At 40.7% G+C, this 20,151-nt stretch overlaps 1 protein-coding gene across 1 annotated transcript; it reads left to right on the forward strand.

The window, feature by feature from the left end:
* The first annotated feature begins 8,246 nt into the window (after positions 1–8,246).
* On the forward strand, positions 8,247–10,677 carry LOC131684298 (sphingomyelin phosphodiesterase-like). Its single transcript, XM_058967036.1, has 3 exons — positions 8,247–8,466; positions 8,824–10,256; positions 10,314–10,677. Exons 1-3 carry the CDS (start codon positions 8,352–8,354, stop codon positions 10,671–10,673), a joined length of 1,908 nt encoding a protein of 635 aa, XP_058823019.1. The 5' UTR covers positions 8,247–8,351; the 3' UTR covers positions 10,674–10,677.
* The last annotated feature ends 9,474 nt before the right edge of the window (positions 10,678–20,151 follow it).

Below are 20,151 nucleotides of genomic sequence, written 5' to 3' on the forward strand. Positions count from 1 at the left end.
TTTAGACGAAAGGACCGATTTGGCCGAAGGGACCGATTTGGACAAAAGGACTGATTTGGCCGAAAGGCATGATTTGGCGAAAGCGTCATTTGGCCGAAAGGACTGATTTGGCCGAAGGGACCGATTTGGACGAAAGGACCGATTTGGACGAAAGGACCGATTTGGTCGAAAGGACCGATTTGGACAAAAGGACTGATTTGGCCGAAAGGAATGATTTGGCGAAAGCGTCATTTAGTCGAAAGGACCGATTTAGACGAAAGGATCGATTTGACCGAAGGGACCGATTTGGACGAAAGGACCGATTTGGCCGAAAGGACTGATTTGGCCGAAAGGACCGATTTAGACGAAATAATTGATTTGGCCGAAGGGACCGATTTGGACAAAAGGACTGATTTGCCCGAAAGGAATGATTTGGCGAAAGCGTCATTTGGTCGAAAGGGCCATTTGGCCGAAAGGACTGATTTGGCCGATGGGACCGATTTGGCCGAAATGGCCGATTTGGCCGAAAGGACCGATTTATACGAAAGGACGGATTTGGCCGAAAGGATCGATTTGACCGAAGGGACCGATTTGGTCGAAAGGACCGATTTAGACGAAAGGACCGATTTGACCGAAGGGACCGATTTGGACGAAAGGACCGATTTGGCCGAAAGGACTGATTTGGCCGAAAGGACCGATTTAGACGAAATAATTGATTTGGCCGAAGGGACCGATTTGGACAAAAGGACTGATTTGCCCGAAAGGAATGATTTGGCGAAAGCGTCATTTGGTCGAAAGGGCCATTTGGCCGAAAGGACTGATTTGGCCGATGGGACCGATTTGGCCGAAATGGCCGATTTGGCCGAAAGGACCGATTTATACGAAAGGACGGATTTGGCCGAAAGGATCGATTTGGACGAATGGACCGATTTGGACGAAAGGGTCGATTTGGCCGAAAGGACCGATTTAGACGAAAGAACTGATTTGGCCGAAGGGACCGATTTGGACAAAAGGACTGATTTGGCCGAAAGGAATGATTTGGCGAATGCGTCATTTGGTCGAAAGGGCTATTTGGCCGAAAGGACTGATTTGGCCGATGGGACCGATTTGGACGAAAAGGCCGATTTGGCCGAAAGTACCGATTTGGTCGAAAGGACCGATTTAGACGAAAGGACCGATTTGAACGAAAGGACCGATTTGGCCGAAAGGACCGAATTAGACAAAAGGACCGATTTAGACGAAAGGACGGATTTGGCCGAAATGACCGATTTAACCGAAAGGACGGATTTGGCCGAAAGGACCGATTTGGCCGAAAGGACCGATTTAGACGAAAGGACTGATTTGGCCGATGGGACCGATTTGGACGAAAAGGCCGATTTGGCCGAAAGTACCGATTTGGTCGAAAGGACCGATTTAGACGAAAGGACCGATTTGAACGAAAGGACCGATTTGGCCGAAAGGACCGATTTAGACGAAAGAACTGATTTGGCCGAAAGGAATGATTTGGCGAAAGCGTCATTTGGTCGAAAGGGCCATTTGGCCGAAAGGACTGATTTGGACGAGAGGACCGATTTGGACGAATGGACCGATTTGGACGAAAGGGCCGATTTGGACGAAAGAACTGATTTGGCCGAAGGGACCGATTTGGACAAAAGGACTGATTTGGCCGACAGGAATGATTTGGCGAAAGCGTCACTTGATCGAAAGGGCCATTTGGCCGAAAGGACTGATTTGGCCGATGGGACCGATTTGGACGAAAAGGCCGATTTGGACGAAAGGACCGATTTGGTCGAAAGGACTGATTTAGACAAAAGGACCGATTTGAACGAAAGGACCGATTTGGCCGAAATGACCGAAAGGACCGATTTGGTTGAAAGGACCGATTAAAACGAAAGGACGGATTTGGCCGAAAGGACCGATTTGGACGAAAGGACCGGTTTGGACGAATGGACCGATTTGGACGAAAGGACCGATTTGGACGAAAGGGCCAATTTGGCCGAAAGGACCGATTTAGACGAAAGAACTGATTTGGCCGAAGGGACCGATTTGGACAAAAGGACTGATTTGGCCGAATGGAATGATTTGGTGAAAGCGTCATTTGGTCGAAAGGGCCATTTGGCCGAAAGCACCATTTGGCCGAAAGGGCCATATGGTCGAAAGGGCCATTTGACCCAAAGGGCCATTTGCTCGAATGTCAATTAGCCGAATGTCATCTGACTTAATCCACCTAACAGTAATGAGATATTTGGCTGAAAGAACCGATTTGGCGAAAGAGCCGTTTGATCGAAAGGGCCATTTGGCCAAAAGGGCCATTTGGTGGAAAGGGCCAATTGATCGAAAGGACCGATTTGGCCGAAAGAACCGATTTACACGAAAGGACCGATTTGGACGAAATGACCGATTTGGACGAAAGGACCAATTCGGCGGAAAGGACTGATTTGGCGAAATCGTCATTTGGTCAAAAAGGCCATTTGATCGAAAGTGGCATTTGACCGAAAGGGTCATTTGGTCGAATGTCAATTAGCCGAATGCCATCCGACTTAGTCCACCTAACAGTAAGATGAGATATTTCTTACAATCATCATTGTCGGATCATTCATTAGTTTGTAGAACTCATGTGAAAGTCTCGAGCTCTGCACAAATAATACCTCGAATGAACTAAATAAATTATAAAAAAATCAATAAGATAAAGGAAATTTAAGAATTATCAAAGCAGAAAATTTATAAAAGGATTAACGAAAATCAAATTACAAAAATAAATAATTATTTAAATCATTACAAAAAAAGTTAGCATAAATAATTACATAAATTGATTCAAATTAACAAATTGAATGTAATGAATACAAATAATGACTGAACAAAATCGATAAAATTAATAGAACTAACAAACTGAATGATATGTACGAACTGGATTTTTTTTAAATTAATAAAATCTATAAAATGGACAAAATGAATAAAATGAACAAAATAAATAAAATGAATATAAAATTTCATTTTGTTCAATAACAAAATTGAATAAAATGTATAAAATCAATATAATGAATGAAATGAAAAAAATACACAAAATGGATAAATTGAAACAATTGAATAAATTTAATAATACAAAAAGATAAATTAAATGAATAAATTATACAAATAAATTGCAAAGTTTTGAATTTGAAACTGGAATTCTCGTGTCGGAGATATGGAAAAATGAGTCCTACACAAACCAATGCCATGAAAGATTACTAATATGTAGTGACTGCCATTGAACTGAAACCTTCGCTATAAGTTATAAGAAACATTTTTTTCTTTCCGAGAGTTGTCCTACTGGAGCTGTAGAGCTAGGTTCTGGGAAGGGCTTCCCCTTCGGGATCACATACTACAATTTGCAGACGAAACAGGCGAATGACGCGCACTAAAACACTGCTTCAGGCCAATTGTAGCAGGCCGTGATTCTGAATGTGATATATACATTGTTCTGGTTCAGGTATGTGCGGGCGTAGGGACTCGCGCTAGCGTGTATCATCGCGAAGGGCTCGAGCATTTGTACGTTACCGTGTTCGATCGCGTGTGCTAACGTGTATGTAACTTCGTGTGTATAAATTCTATTTTATAACCGTGTGCCTTTCGCATATTCGTGTGTGTTCTTGGATGATCGCGCGCGGACCGTGAATCTGATACTTAATTTTCGGTGTACGGTTCAGATTCTAGAAGAAAGTGGGTTCTTCCATATCACTAGAGTTCCAATTCGATGTCGCTATGGAACGTGTTGTCTAGTGGATATGAGCTTTATTTTTTGATTAGTACAACTGAATGTATGGACCTAAGTTGCTAGAATGGAGGGTCAAGATTTCCGGACATGACCGATTCATAATTGCGCGCGTTGGCGGGTTCGCGTTTGAGACAGCGTTTGTAACATCGTAAGTACTAAAACGTTCATATTGTTACCGGAGTATTATAAAGTTTGCGCGATCGCGAACGTAGGTATGATCGCGAAGAGCTTAAGCCTTCGCATGTTGACGTGTTTATGGCGTGTATGTGACTTCGCGTGAATAAATTTGACTTTGTAACCCTGTGGCCATTCTCATATTCGCGTGTGTGCTTGGTTGGCCACACGGGCCGTCGTTCTGAAATTTAGTTTTTGGTGTGCGGATCACATTCTGACAGGGATTGAGTTACTCAATAGCACTAGAGTTCCCGGTCATGTCACCGTGTTGAAGGCATGGACCTAGACTTCTGGAATCGAGGACGTGACCGATTCATGAGTGCGAGGAACTGTAGGTTGACGCTTGAGACCGCGTTTGAATGTTTATAAGTGCTGAGACGTTCATATCATCACCGGAATGTTATCATGTCTGCGAGAGCGCGGGTGGGTGTAGGTTACGTGGATGATCGCGAAGGGCTCAAGCATTTGTATGTTTGTTTGTCGCGTGTATGCGACTATAAATTTGATTTTTATGTCGCCATGGAACGTGTAGCTTAGTGGATATGAGCACCCTCTTTTTGATTGGTCCACCTGAAGGCATTGGACTTATGCTACTAGGGCCGAGAATAGGGGCTTCCGGACGAAACCGATTCATGATCGCGCGAACACGGGCATTTGGAGGTTCACTCTTGAAACCGCGTTTGTGAATTTATAAGTAATAATCCGTTCATTTAGTCACCGGGGTGTTATCCCTTTTACGAGATCGTGGGTGTGGTTGTGCGTGGATAATCGCGAAAGACTCGAACGTTTGTATGTTGTCGTTTTTGTCGCGTGTGCTAGTGTGTATGTAACTTCGCGTGGACACATTATTTTTATAAGCGTATGGACATTCGCATGTTCTTCAATGATCGCGCGTAGATGTCTTGTCTAGTTTTTATTTCTATTGGTCCAACTGAAGGCATGAGTTTGAGTTGCTAGGATCAAGGGTAGAGATTTCCGGACGTGACCGATTCATGAGTGTGCGAGCGATGGGTTGATGCTTGAGACCGCGCTAGGATGATTGCAATCCCATGTTCGCGTTTAAGACAAGGTTTGTTTTATAGCGACCGCCACGAGCGTTTGTACGTTTGGAATTAGAGATATTGTGAGTCTATATGAGAGAATATGCAATTGATTGTGTTTGTGATTGTTAGTATGGATCTAAATAACATGCTGAATAAAGATAAAAACGATGCGAAGAGATAAAATAGAAGCGTAGGATTCGACCGAAATTATTTTTGGTATAGATAAGTAGTAGAAATGCAAATTAATGGAAGTAGAACAGAAGCAGACTAATGAAGAAAAAGAAAAGAAAACATGTAACGTGCAATCAAACTACTTGAACTCGTCTAAATGCCAGCAAGTGATATTTATTTACCATTAACGACAATTGCATTCAATTAGAATTTTGTCATACTCTGCTGACCGGAAATTAATGATTCACGTGCATCGGTTAATTAATCGTAATTGATCCAATCCAATCTTCCCTAATGAATTCTCGAATTGAATACCGGAAAGAAGTGGCCGATGAAAGGAAAAATAGGATGCGAGGCAATAAATTGCCCAGTATTCTATCATATACGCCAGTTCTGCTTGATATAGTTTCGATTTCGCGATAAAATTTTGCACTTTGCAAGACTTTAATATTGCTTTCAATAGGAGGTAGGATGGTTCCAAATTTATTAAGAATGGTTCGAGATAGAGTTTCGCAGTCTTTCAGAAAATGGAAAAACATCAAATTTAAAAAAAAACCTTTTCGAAAACAGTAAAGTTTTACGTCTTGTACTTTTCAGTTTAGAAGTAATGTACCAAAAAAGATTAGGGTGTTTTTTAAAAACATGGTTTTATTTATATAACTTTTGCAGTTCCGTTGAGATAACCTTAGAAACACTTTCAGATATTTCGAAGGAGAACAAGTTGTCTCAATATACTAAACCTGTAGCTTCTTCGTTAGAATGTTTTATATACTTTTTACTGAAAATAAAAATAAATATAAAATTATCATATTTGCCATTTTCCGGTGATGTATACTACAAAGTATGATATTTCATATGGCAGCAACGGTATTTAAGTGCCCTAATCGAAGTTGAATGATATTTGAAAAGGTTATATTTTTATGGAAAAATTCTCATAATTTGGAAACGAAAATAGTTTAGTAATAAGTCTATATGAACAAGAATAACTTTGAAGTTGTCCAAGGGTTACTTTATTGTAAAATAATGACTACAAAAGTTATGCAAATAAAACCGTTTTTTAAGGAACACCCTAAAGCTTACATTTGGATTTCTCGTGCAAGGGAATGTATGAAAGATAGAGCTTGCGGGTTTTCAGCAAATTTGTCTAAAATGTGTTATTCTACAACTTCATCGAAGACAGTCAAGCTCTATCTTGAGCAGTTTAAAGGTTCTATTGTAGATCGTGTTAAGATTAGAACAGCGCTAGTTTCTGTTTAAACGGAAAGAAGGGCCTTGCTAAGTACTATTCTTTTGAGCATTTGATAAAGATAAGTTACTTAGTTTTGGCAAAAAGTTGAAATCCTGCTAAATTTACATTCTGGACTAAGGGGCACATCGAATATTTCGTTCTAGTACCACGTCTGCACTGTAGTGGTATCGAGAAGACAATGGGCGAAGTACGTACTATGACGCATGGCAGGTAACAGATACGGGTGATCAGATGGTGGCCAATTAGTAACTGTATCTGCATGTTGGGGCAAAAAGAAAGTTGTGGGAACTGTCAAGTTTGGGAAGGAAATGCTCTATGGGGAGAAGAGTCTATTCCAGCATGGTATCAGACTCGCAACGCGGTGAATATAATGGTCACATAAGTGTTGGGTGCTACACAAAGATATCAGATAACAATTGGGTCGATGTGAAATATTTAACAGCGGCAAACGTGAAAACCCAGGCTAGGAGCCGAATGCTTGCAGCGTCTACTTGTCACAACGTTATATATTGACGATTGTTGACTTCTGACGGACAGAGCACTACTGTCTCTTAGTATTTAGTGGTGGAATCAATCTGACTTGAATCCGCCAGCTAAAATAAAGGAAATCGTGGTGAAAATCAGAATTCATAGCTAATCAGAAACACCTTTTTCCCCGTGTAAATCAAACACTTCATGTGGGATAACGATTTATTGTGCCTTATTGTTTAATTTACCTCTTCAAATAAGCTACGAGATTAGTGAGTTCAAAGAACACTTCATCGGAAGATGTCGGTATAAGCGAAACCATATTGATAATCAACCATAATATAGTCACGCGATTAGATTTATGGGACAATAGATGTTCACGTGTTATAGATAAAAAGACCAACCTTAATACACGCGGGATACTTCCCGTTCTCTTCTTTCGGGCTGTCAGCGAAGTAGACGTCGATGTGGTACTATGTGGTACTATGGTGGTACTATGCGGAATGATATTCGACGCGCAATCCAGCACTAAGCTCTTCTTATTGGATTAATCACACGTTAAAAAATTGTTGTTCCAAATAGTGTAAAATTTTGGTTGTTGCTGTTGGGTAAACCCACATTTGCGCGTCAAGATCAGAAAAACTATAACTAAATTAGTTATAGAATTTATGATTCGATTTTGTCTCATCAGAATCCGACGCTAACTTAGCTTACTCCTGGCACTAAGTTAGTGTCGGATTCTGATGAGACATAGTCAAAACGCAAATTCCATAACTAATTCACATTTTTTATCAATAAAAAAACGTTACCAATCAATGCACATTAAAACTGGGCAATTCACGGTTTTCAATATTTAATGCCTTGTGCGCCAATATAATTTGTCGCATCAAAATAATTTAAAGGAACGTTTCTAATTGGGGATATCCCCAAACACTTATTTTACAGCCCAAAAAATTTGTCCGCTCTCGGAAGTAAACCTCAACTTATCAGTTCACCCCCCACGATGCTGCCTAACGGTCAATGTCTCTTTGTTGATTGAAAGCAATGTATGTAAACATGTCAAATGAGCCAAAAATAAGCAACATGCGAGCCTCTGTATTTTCTACCAACCCTGACATTCGTAGATAAAATCAATCGTCGCCTGCGCACGGGCAATGTGAGAAACCGACGTCGATAGACGGGCGTGACTGACTGTCCACAAACGAAGCAATAAATTATCGAAAATATGTAATCTTTCTCTTTCACCGCGCATGTTCCCTTACGCGCGGCATGTGTCTCGGAAATCTTGATAACACGAATAAACTGAAAAGTAAAAACAAAACACAACACGACAACCGGGCAAAAGAAAACAGGTTTCATTGGCCTATATAAACGGGTGACAGTGGGATATTGGAAAACGAACGGCACTTCTTCTAACTCATGTCCAGCAGCAGCACCTGTTAATCTAGTCGTTGTTTTTTGCCCCGCAAAGTTAGTCTGTGAATTACCGCGTCGCGGAACGGCGGCACTCGAAATGAGTTGGATTAAAGTTTTTGCACTTGTTGGTCTTCTGTTTGGAGTAGTAGCTAGCTACCAGGTCAAACCAAGGAACTATGACAAGCTAGTTCAACAACAAAAGAAATTCGATGGTAATTTGAACAATTATTAATAACTTTGAACGGCTGCATCAGTCATCAAAAAGCGAAACGAATGTTGTTTACTGCCCGACGTTTCGGCCTTTGGTGTTGGCCTTTTTCAAGGGAAATATGGTCTTTCGTTTTTTGTGCGACAATGTCCGACATGAACCACTTAACAAAAAAAGAAAAACCGTAATTCCCCTGAAAAAAGCCAACACCGAAGGCCGAAACGTCGGACGGTAAACAACATTCGATTAGCTTTTTGTGGACTGAGACAGCCGTTCAAATTCATCCAGATCAAACCATCCGAGACGTCATAAACATAATTATTAATAATTTCAATTGGTTCATTTATTTTTTTTTCTTTAGAACAATTCGAGCAAGAATTTCTCGTCGAACATCTGAAGTACGCCCAAACTGGAAACAAATCAGCTCGACTAGAGGAAATGTTCGAATATCTTCGCCACAAGCCCGACATGTTCCGATTGGAGCTAGACGAACATCCTATCCCGTACCAAACTACGGAGTGTACTGCCTGCCGAGCATTGGTCACCACCTATCTGATGTACCGCCGAGTGCTGAATTGGGACCGCGAACGAATCGCCGCTCAAGCTGCATCTACGTGTGAATCTTTGGAAATTCTACTACCGGAAAACTGTGTGAAAATTATTGACAAAAACATTGACGTCCTTCTGTACATCATCGACAATAAGCCGAGCCTTTCCGCGCAAACCGTTTGTGGTGTCGTGTTCCAGTCCGGGTCCTGCGTTCTCGAAGATCCCGAATTCCTCGACTGGACCATCAACATTTCCCCGGGTGGTACTCCGATAACTGCATCAAAAACCGGTCCAAGCCGCAGCGCTAGCGATTTTAAGATCATCCACGTGACTGATCTGCACTATGATCCTCACTATCGCACGGGATACAATGCCGTTTGTGGTGAACCTTGCTGTTGTCGCGAGGGTCAAGGCATCCCGGCCAATCCTGCCGATGGTGCGGGAGAATGGGGTGATTATCGCGATTGTGACTCCCCATGGAAAGCGGTCGAGGATGCGGTTCGTGAAGCCGGTCGAAAGCATCCGGATGCAACGTACGTTTATCATACGGGGGACATCATAGATCATGGGGTTTGGGAGACGACCATCGCCGGGAATATTCGTTCCATAACCCGTACCAGTAGTCTACTGAAGGAGGTTTTCCCTTACAAACCGGTGTACAATGTGCTTGGTAACCACGAGATCACTCCAACGAATGTGTATGCTCCTAGTCATATCACAGCACCGGAGTTTTCAGCCTCTTGGGTATATGAATTGGTTGCTGACCTCTGGGGTGAGTGGCTCCCGGCTGAGGCAAGGCAAACTATTACCCGAGGCGGATTCTACACGGTTCTCGTACGTCCAGGATTCCGAATAATCGGTCTTAACAATAACGATGCCTACACCTTTAACTGGTGGATCCTCTATGACCCAGCTTATCTCCGGGGCCAACTTCAGTGGCTACATGATACCCTACTGCAAGCTGAAACGGCCGGAGAAAAGGTTCACATTTTGGCACATATCCCGATCGGTTCCGGATCAACGCTCGTTACCTGGGCTCGACAGTATCGACGTATTCTCGATCGCTTCTGGGATACTGTAACGGCTCACTTCCACGGTCACACTCACGCCGATGAGTTTAATATATTTTATTCGGCTGCCAGTCCACAGTTCGCTATAAATGTGGCATTCAACGGTGGAGGTACCGTCCCGTTCAGCAACTACAATCCAAACTACATCGTGTACTATGTGAATTCACAGACCTTCGTAAGTTTTGGATGTTAGGATAGAGAAATCACAGGTTAAAAAATTTCTACCTTACAGGAAGTCACCGATTACGAATCGTTCTACTTCAACCTAACGGAAGCCAATCTGCATCCGTTAAGGGATCCACTGTGGCAGGATCTGTATTCTTTTTCGCGGGACTTTAGCATACCGAATGTTTCGCCTGCAACTCTGGACGGGCTGGCTCGTCGGTTCGGATCTACGCCCACAGATCTTCATCGCTACTGGGAATTCAAGGTGAAACGTGGAGATCCTTTCCTGGAACGGGGCTGCGATGGTAGCTGTCTGATAAACCAATTATGTGGGATTGTTCGCAATGAAGCTAACGACGATCGGAAGTGTGACGAGATGATTGCGATCTATAGGAAGGGGGAGGATGATCGGTGGAATGAAGAATAATAAAATGCTTGTGAAAAAGTTGGATTTTTTTATATTTCAGGAGAGTATGTGGAACATTGTTTCACAACCATTCCGTAGAACTAAGAACCAACTACGAAGCCCTACAAAACTTCCGTTGATTCCGATGGTTTTTGTGGGAGGGAGTACGATCGGCAGATGATCGCTATTGTGGGGTTCAGGGATCATAACATGTAATCAAACTGTAGCGAAGTAGAGTAGAGGAATAAATCTAATGCGCCTAGGTGCACTGGTGGGGAAGGACACCGTGCCAAAATTGTAAAATTAGAGTTATCGCAAAGATCGTGGATTAAGGTAGATCGGTTATCATAAAGGCAACTCCGTACCGAACCGTGAGATCTACCGTCTACTAGAACTATTCATGGTGCGTTTACGTGTGCTGTGATACTACAAAGCGTTCGGTGCTCTAAAAGAAGTACTTTGATTTAGGCTTGACATCCGACAACTTCAATACCTCGATTCGATTGAAGAGTAGCACTTTTTGCTCCTCAAAACAAACGCGACTGTTTTGACCTGCGCTTTACGATTCATGTCAACATACCATCACGTGATGTGGAAATAGATGGCGTAGTTACCGAAAAGAACCTGCCTGACGAAGACCTTTCTAACCCATACTGTTACTTTTAAGTATCCGGGCAGAAACACAGATGACTTCGTTTTTCGACAGGACTTTTAATTCTCTTAAATTTCGTGGTGGACACTGATTAATTTTCCGTTAGTTTATGGTTCCCAAAATATCCTGTGCGTAGAAGTGGTGCTGAACACTTCAAGATCTGGAAATCCTTTTCCAAGTAGTTCTGGCAAGAACTGAACAGTTGCACAGTATGTGTCTGGATGTTTCTTCCACGTGAACGAATGCATGAACTACTTACTTTGGTTTGTTAAAATTTGGATTGCAAGCAATTGCTTTCAACAGTAGTGAAAGATGGCAGCAAGGTTTATACCAAGACGGATTCGTTTCGTGTAACCTTCGCTGGATCTTCCCTTTCTGGTATTTGGAACATTCTTTCACAACCATTCGATAGAACTATTAATCGTTTACGAAATCATACAAAACTTCTATTGATTTCGATGGCCTTGGTGAGTGGGATGACGATCGGCAGATGATCGCTACCATCGGGATCAGGTATTACCTTACACATGATATCTAATTGTAGCTAAGTCGAGTACAGTGATACATGCAATGCGATTTGTTTTGTTGAAGGGCTGTGGTTCCGTGTCATTTCTCGCATGCTCAAATTTACCAAATTGAGGTTAACTTAAAGATTGTGGATTAAGGTAGATCGGTCATCATCGTGAAGGTAACCCCGTGCAATACATGATAGTACAAAATACCTTGATGTAACTGCGATGCTGGTACGTGTTCTGTGATACTACAAAGCGTTCGGTATCCTACCGAGGAATGTACTGTAGAAAACCTTTTGGGCTTGACATGCGACAACTTCACTGCTTCCAAACGAGTTGATTCTATTGAAAAATAGCACTTTTAGTCTACAAAATAAACGCGACTGATCCTGACGATCGCTTCATGATTAGACATCATGTCAACATACCCTCGCTTGATGTGGAAATTAATGGTGTAGTTACCGAACGACTTTTTGAAGAATGAGGTATGACCTGTTAATGTTGATGTTCCTTTATCACTCAGTTTCAGCAAGCACTGAACAGTCGTACGGTATGTTTCTGGATATTTCTTCCACTTGAATGAGTAAATGAACTGCCTACTCCAATCTGTTAGAACCTTGAATTGCGAGCAAATGCTTTCATCCGCTTTGAAAGATGGCATAAAGGTTTACGCCAAGACGGTTTCGTTTCTTCGTAATCTTCGCAGGATCTGCCCTATCTGGTCACGTTACGCTGGAAAGACTTCGTCAATCTCTCCGACTGTTTTGTATCACAGGAGAGACTCCATGAACTTACATTATGAGCTGCATACAAGCATCGCGGGGAAAAAATTAAGCTATCCATTAAGGAACGCTCAAAGCGCTCATTTATTGAACTTCTTTAAAGGCCCGCCACCTTTTAAAAAAATCTTTTGATACGCCAGAAACAGTTCGAGTCGGATTCTGACGATCTAAACGAATTCCTCCGTAAAAGTTTTCTTTATCTAAGCGAATGATATAAAATTCTGTTTACTAAAGTGGAAGGAAAAATTTATGACCTCATCCGAAAAATTAACCATCGAAACATACCACCGTTCCAAGGAGTGGCCATTTAGCTGTCATTTGCTTCAAAACTGTTTGCACTGTAGGAAGAAAAGTCATCGGAAGGTTTTTGAGCGTGTCAGTAAAGTTGAAAGTTGAAAAAATTCCAGTCCACGGTGTCTGAAAATTGCACTAGTACAGAACTGAGCCAAGTCACTGTTTTCAGAATTCGGACACTTGGGGTTTTTGAAGTTCCTAGAAATGCTAGGTACTCAAATATCCAAGTCAACGAGCACTTTGGCTTCGGTTTTGTGGAAGCACTTTCATTAATTTAGTTCGATCGATGACGTTTGTGTAACCACAGAAGGTATTTACTTTAAAGGACCTACCTACGTACCATCCTTTAAAAAGTTCTGGCAAGTAAGATCCATTTCGATAATGACACCATCTATTTCCACATCACGTGAGGGTAGGTAGACACACATGATATTCAATCGTGAAGCATATGTCAGAAACAATCGCGTTCGTTTTAAGCTGCCTTTTACGACAGGCAATCGGTTGCATAGCCCGACGTGCAAATTTCTATCAGTGGCGTACAGGTTCTCGGAAGGTCCCGAACAATGCGGAATATGAACTGATTAAATGGTTTTTATGATTCGAAAGAAAAATGAGTGGACAACTTTTATCGATACAGTTCGTTTTATTTCGATTATAGAAGTTTTACCCTTAGGGTTATTCGCCTCTTTCGGCGGGTTTGAAAACACTCTTTGGAAACATCTCTAACCCTAAGAGTTTATCCGAGGGTAATGCACTGCTCCCACAAGCATGTTCAAAGCTTAGCCAGATCGAAGCATTCGCAACGCAATCGTCCTGTATTCTAAGCTTCGGCAGCGAAGTCTGTTGAAACAGAAGATAGATTTCCCCAAAGGCATGTAGTACCAAGGTATGGCCTTGTTTTAGCTGTCGCCCCTACACACGCTCAGGTTTTTCAAGGGTCAATTTTTACGTGACAAAATTATGATCCCTATAGATGATAGGTCAAAACCAAGCATCAAAATTGCCGGAAAGATACCCGACTCGTTTGTGACGTAAGATGGATTGAAACAGGACAATGCATTCTCTAATCTAATGATCAACATAGAGCTCAAAGTTGCGCTATGGAACGGAACCATTATAACGAGATCTCACGTAATTCTTGGCTTCGCCGGCGACGACGATTTCCACATCATTGGTGTTGACCGCAGAGCAGTGGAAGAGCCATGTTTGTCTTTTAGAAGGTAGGCTGCGAGAACCGGACTGACTATAAGCAGGAGCAGGAGCAGACCCCGCACTCGCTGGCTGTGTGCAATCGAGGAAGATATTCGTGCGGCGGGCGTTCAACTTGCCTTTATTGCGTACAAGACAAATACAGGAATAGTGCATGGATCCAACTGATGCCGAAAATTGTTCTTAGTTAACACAAATATGTTGGAATATGCTTTAAGACAGAACAGATTATGTAAAAAATCTAATGTACCATTTTTATTAATATTTTTGTACACAGTCAGTCTTATTTGCCACAAAAGATTAGTATTTTATTTAGTTTTCAATATTCTAGTGAATGAATTGATAAAAGTTCTTCGAGTTTTCCTTCATCATTACCGCTGTAGTGCAGCTTCTAGCGCTTACAGATTATGAATGTGTATTAGTCTAATGGTTTTTCGCTGGGGGTGCTGGCTGTGAGATTGGAGGTACTATGCACAGTCACCGCTAAAATTGCACTCATTGGACAATATTCAACAACTCCATTGCTCATCGAACAAATTTAATTTTGATTATAAGTTTTAGGATGAAATAAACTCGAAATTTATGACCAAGTGCGCCAACCTAAGGAGGGCGCTGAAATCTTCATATGCCTCATATGACAAGTCAGGATAAGAGTGCCATTTTCAGGTAGACAGTAAATTATTGTTAAAAAGTCTAACTGAAAAAGAAAGCAAAAGGAAAACACCAAAAGAGTACACAGTAGAGACTCTACCGAAGGCTCCAAAAGATTACGTTACGGCCCTGTCATTTCAATTCTAATTTATTCACATTAAATGGTGTTGATCTCAAATTTCAAGTGGATAGATTAATAAAAAAACGAATGTGAACTGAACTAATTGCAAATTTTATCGCTCGTTTTTACGGTTCAATTGAAACATATGTGGCACAGATATGTGCTCATTAGGGCATTGCAAAAAAAAGTTTTTTTTTGAATTCTCAAAGGCCCCCCCTCTCATATTGTGACAAATGTCAAAGTAAGGTCAGATGCCAAATTTCACATCATTTGGACAATTCTAGACCCCCGCCCACTTCGCTTGAAATTTTTAAAATATCTGCTATGGGAAAAATGGAGGAAAAATAAATTAAATGCTATAACTTTTGAAATAGCACTCAGAAAATTACAATTCATACCTTTTTTCAAACGGAACAATCTTACTATTTGAATGGAGATATTTTTGTTTCTCGAAAATACGGGAAAGTGGGGTACTCGGCCATTTTATCCCCAAAATCCCCTGTTTTTAATAAATTTTCTGCTCCGTGATGCAACTCATACATATTTTTCAGTTTTTCTAATGTGAAAAAATCTCAGAAATCGAACGGTACCTTGTTGACCTTTGTCTGAATACGGGAAGTTGGGGTTATAGGGCCTTTTGTCATTCATATTAAATTTTATAATTTTCTATTGCATATATCTCTATTATTCTTAACTCAATTTTAATGAATTGTACCTTGTTAAACGTGGAAAAATCTTAGGAACAAAACAAAAATAGATTCGTTACAGGTAAAATTCATAACTCATAAACATGAAATTTTCTGACATTTAGTCTCGATTTCACATTTTTATCATTATATCGCTCATATCAACTCCATTTAACAATAAATTATTATTTAATTTACTACTTTTAGTGTAAAATATTCTTAGGAATCACATGAAAATAGTTTCATTCCTGAGAAAATAGGGGAAGTTGAGGTATTAGGACATTAAATGAAAAAATGTGATTTGTAGAGTTAATGTCAACAATTTTTATTTTTCTGAATTTTACCGGTAGCGAATCTATTTTTGATTTATTCCTAAGATATTTTTACGTTCAACAAGATACATTTTATAAAAATTGATAGAAGAATACTTATATGAACGAGAAAATGATCAAATTTAATATGAATGACAAAAGGCTTTATAACCCTAGCTTCTCGTATTCGGACAAAGGTCAAAAAGGCTCCGTTCGATTCCTGAGATTTTTTCACATTGGAAAAACTGCAAAATATGTATGATTTGCATCACGAAGCAGAAAAAAATATTAAAAATAGGGGATTTTGGGGACAAAATGACCCATTACCCCACTTTCCCGTATTTTTTGATAAATAGAAATATCTCCATTCAAATACTAAGGTTATTTCCTTTAAAAAGAGGTATGAATTGTAATTTTCTGAGTGCTACTGCAAAAGTTATAGCATTTAATTTATTTTTCCTCCATTTTTTCCCATAGTATCAATTTCAAAAATTTCAAGCGAGGTGGGCGGGGGTCTAGAATTGTCCAAATGATGTGAAATTTGGCATCTGAGCTTACTTTGACATTTGTCACAATATGAGAGGGGGGCCTTTGAGAATTAAAAAAAAAAAACTTTTTTTTGCAATGCCCTAGTGCTCATTGGCAGTAAAGGTCGTGGAATAAGAATTGAAGTTGATATCAGAAGGAGTTTCACAATATCACAAAGTAGCCGGTGTCCAACCTAGGCTCAATCCGTCCTGTACCGAAGTAAGTCTCTAGTTGCTTGAGGTTTTAGATTTTCCTGGCAGCGCTTCAAACTTCTTGTTTGATCTCTAGTTTATCAGATTATGAACTGTTTGTTTCGGATTTGTGTCAGAGCTTCCTCAAGCTTACATATTGGGCGGCCTCCCATGAGAAAAATGCCATTACAAGTAATCTTATCAAAATCACACTCTTCCTGACTCAATAACGTATAACCGTTTGTCGTGTTGAATGGCGTAGCTCTATTAATATTTCTTTCATTTTGTTCCGCCCGGTACGATTCTATATCTTCGCTCACTAGAGCAAGACGTCCTTGAAACAGCCAACTTTGTGCTTCGGTAGATCCAGGCACGATAAACTCAAATTGGTGATAACACCGTCTATCGCAACATTATTAGTGGGCATGTAGATGCGGCAGTCCTTCATATAAGGCTTGTCGATAGTAACGTTTTTTTTAAACCGAACTCAATGTGTATGATTTCAAACGGAACGTCAGAGTCTTCGATGACAAATCTTGTTCGATAACCATTCTACCATCATGTGGTTTTTTCAGAGGTTTGTGCGAGCTTGCGCGGGTTTGCGCAAAGTGATAATTTCAAGAATACAAAGAAAAAGACTGAATTTTCGAAAAATATAAATTGAGAGATATGTCAGAGGTTACTAAAGCAACAATGTGGTCAGCTATCCTCACTTGGTGTATGACTGAATGCTACCGATTTCCTTCGAAGTATGTGTATAAATCTTTATAAGCAACAGATCATAAAAGCATCTTTGTTTCACTTACGTGCGCGAAAAAGTGAGTAGTGCTTAGGACATAATCGGAATATCGTGCCGGCGATTGAACAGCAATCAACAATCTACCAACCGGGTAACAGCTCCCAAAAATTGTCTCCTCAGTAATATACTGGTCTTCAAACCAATAGCCCTTTTACAAAACTGGAGCTTAATCGAGCATGACCAAAGGTTTGCGCAAAAAGATTTCACCCGTCGAAACACCAAACTTTCGAAATTTTTAAAATTGAATTCGTATTTTTATGTCAAATGTCTCTGAATGCAACGAGCCGTCAAGATTTAGTATAACTTCGAAAGAAAATATTCTTCAGAAAAAATTCGTTTCTGGTGTATATTTCTATTATTTATTTCCATAAAAAAACAAAGAAGTTCTATGAAATCCTCTAAACAAAATTTGATCTAGGCGATCTTGACGTTTCATAACAATCTAAGACACTTGAAGTCAAAAATACGAAATTTGTTGGAACCCCTCCTTTGGTGTATTTTTCCGTTGAAACCTTTTGAACGTTAATCCCTTTAACCAGTCTTCCCATGAACATCGACAAGTTTGCACCCGTGTACAAAATTTCGTGCACGCGTTCAACCTCAAACATGTTTTGCCTTTGTGTGCAGGTTCGCATCGAACACCGAACCCAAGCGAACGATGTGCAAACTTAGGTTTAAACACCGTGTACGTACACCATGTGCGTACGTAAGAAAGACGTACACAAAACAGAATGAGTCAATACTAGTGATGATGGGTGAGAGAAAGAGAAAACTAGTATCAAGAACCTGTGTGTACGAACACCGCGTACGTACATGGGGTTCGGTTGTGCAGACGAACATGTGCTCGTGTTTTGGTACGCATTAGCGCGTTCGAGTTTGCACACGAAATGATGGTGTAGGATGAGCATAGAACTATAGCGAACATGTCGTTCGATGTTCATTTGGGAAGACTGCCTTTAACCATGTCTGATTGAGCTAAAATTTAAAATAGAAGTTTTTTGGAGGTACTAAAGCTTTTGAAGGGGTAATAATATTCGATGGCACTTTTTCTTCCATTACTAGCAGCTTAATATAAAGTGTTTTGAATAGATTCTCCCTCTGTCGCCTGCGAACGCCTAGTTCCAACTGTTTCACGAAGACGATGCCGGTGGTTGTGACCGCCACTCACCTTAGTGGGTCTGGGTTCAATCCAAGCCAAGGTTGAGATTTTCTGGGGGGAAAAATCTTTGGTCTTCCTTCGGAAGGGAAGTAAAGCCGTTGGTTTGGGTCCAGATGGTGGAGTCACCTCTGTAGCGTCGGTTATTGGCACTCAGTGCGGACGGAGGACGACGGAAAATAAGCAAACAAAAAATCTCTTCCACGAAAATACAATTCAAGATTTTTGACTGAAATTTACTTGAAATTATCGACAGTTTAACACCAACGAGCTTTTGTCTATTCTTTTGGAAACCGGGGTTTTCGGTATGTTTACAAGTTTCCAACCATCGGAAATAAACATAACGGTTGGTGAAGAAACGAAGACACAATTTGTGTTCCTGAGCAAACCCTTAGTTAAGCGTGATGTCCCGCAAGAAAAGCAGCTTATTTTAAGCTGATGAGATCTAATGAAATCAAAACATTTGATTTGGCTTAGCAGGCCAATGCTCCGTTTTTTGAAGCTAGCGTCAATCCGGTGCTGGCTTAGTCCTGTCACTAAGTTAGTATCAAAAGTCCTAATATTCGTTTATGTTTGCGTTTGCAATTTGGACTAGATAAGGGGCAGGAGCGGATCCAGAAAAAAATTTCGGGAGGGTCCGAAATTTTGATTTTTGAATGAACCTTGTACAATACGTTATGCGTAACAACCTCATTTAATGAAAACCAGTTTTGGTGGTCAAATTTGGTTTGAAATGATTTTAAGTTTGAAACTAATATAAAATCGAAACTCATATTCAAAATTTCTTAGCAAGTTGAAAATTTTCGATTCCCCCATGACCCTTCCCCTGGATCCACCACTGATAAGCGGCCTTATTCCACAGTCACGTCACCCAGTGACTAGAAGGAATGTTTCTCCTAGTCACTAGGTAACGTGACTGTGAGAATAGGGCCTAAGGTAACTAGGTGATGTGACTGACTAGGATTAAAAAATGGCTGCAACCATCAATTTCCATCATCTACTGACCACCCGCCACCATCTATTTCCCTCATTTACTTATTACCCTTTTTCCAAGGCACCAATAATCATTCATGTTTAACGTCTTGCGTGACATGACACCGAAAATTTCAATTCTAAGAGTGACCAGGTCTGCACCTACAAATCACTTCGGGAAAGCACTCCATGAGTAACGTAACTGGTAAGTGACGTGACCGCGATTCAAGTGACATGAGTTAGGTGACTGTGTCTGTCTACATACCCAGAAAACATTTTTTGTCGTAAATAAAGATCACCCTAAGATGTACAACATTTTTCAACCTACAATCTATACTAGGTCACTTGAAAAGTGTTATCGATACTCTTCCAACATGTTCCAATTCTTGGTGTCGGGAAACTGAAAGCTGGGATATTAAAGTTACCTAACAGTGTGTCGAGATATTTTTAGAAATCGAAAGAAAAAATATCTGCTGGGGGAAAGCTACCGTGCCTTCGGGGGGGCCCACTGCATGTAGATCGATGAAGTAGCGATAGGCCACTACACATTTTGCGATAAGAAGGCCGCATCTTGATGCTCGTATAAAAGTGCCCGTTCGTGATTTGAGCGTCTATAGTTGTTCGTTTCATTGCAA

Source organism: Topomyia yanbarensis, chromosome 1 (assembly GCF_030247195.1).
Source record: "Topomyia yanbarensis strain Yona2022 chromosome 1, ASM3024719v1, whole genome shotgun sequence".
Lineage (NCBI taxonomy): Eukaryota > Metazoa > Arthropoda > Insecta > Diptera > Culicidae > Topomyia > Topomyia yanbarensis.

What these genes read in the sequence shown, in the direction of transcription:
- LOC131684298 (XM_058967036.1), top strand. Translation starts at nt 8,352, where the DNA reads ATGAGTTGGATTAAAGTTTTTGCACTTGTTGGTCTTCTGTTTGGAGTA. An exon ending in ACAACAAAAGAAATTCGATG is followed by an intron (nt 8,467 to 8,823) that starts GTAATTTGAACA and finishes TTTTTTCTTTAG; the next exon opens with AACAATTCGAGCAAGAATTT. An exon ending in ATGTGAATTCACAGACCTTC is followed by an intron (nt 10,257 to 10,313) that starts GTAAGTTTTGGA and finishes TCTACCTTACAG; the next exon opens with GAAGTCACCGATTACGAATC.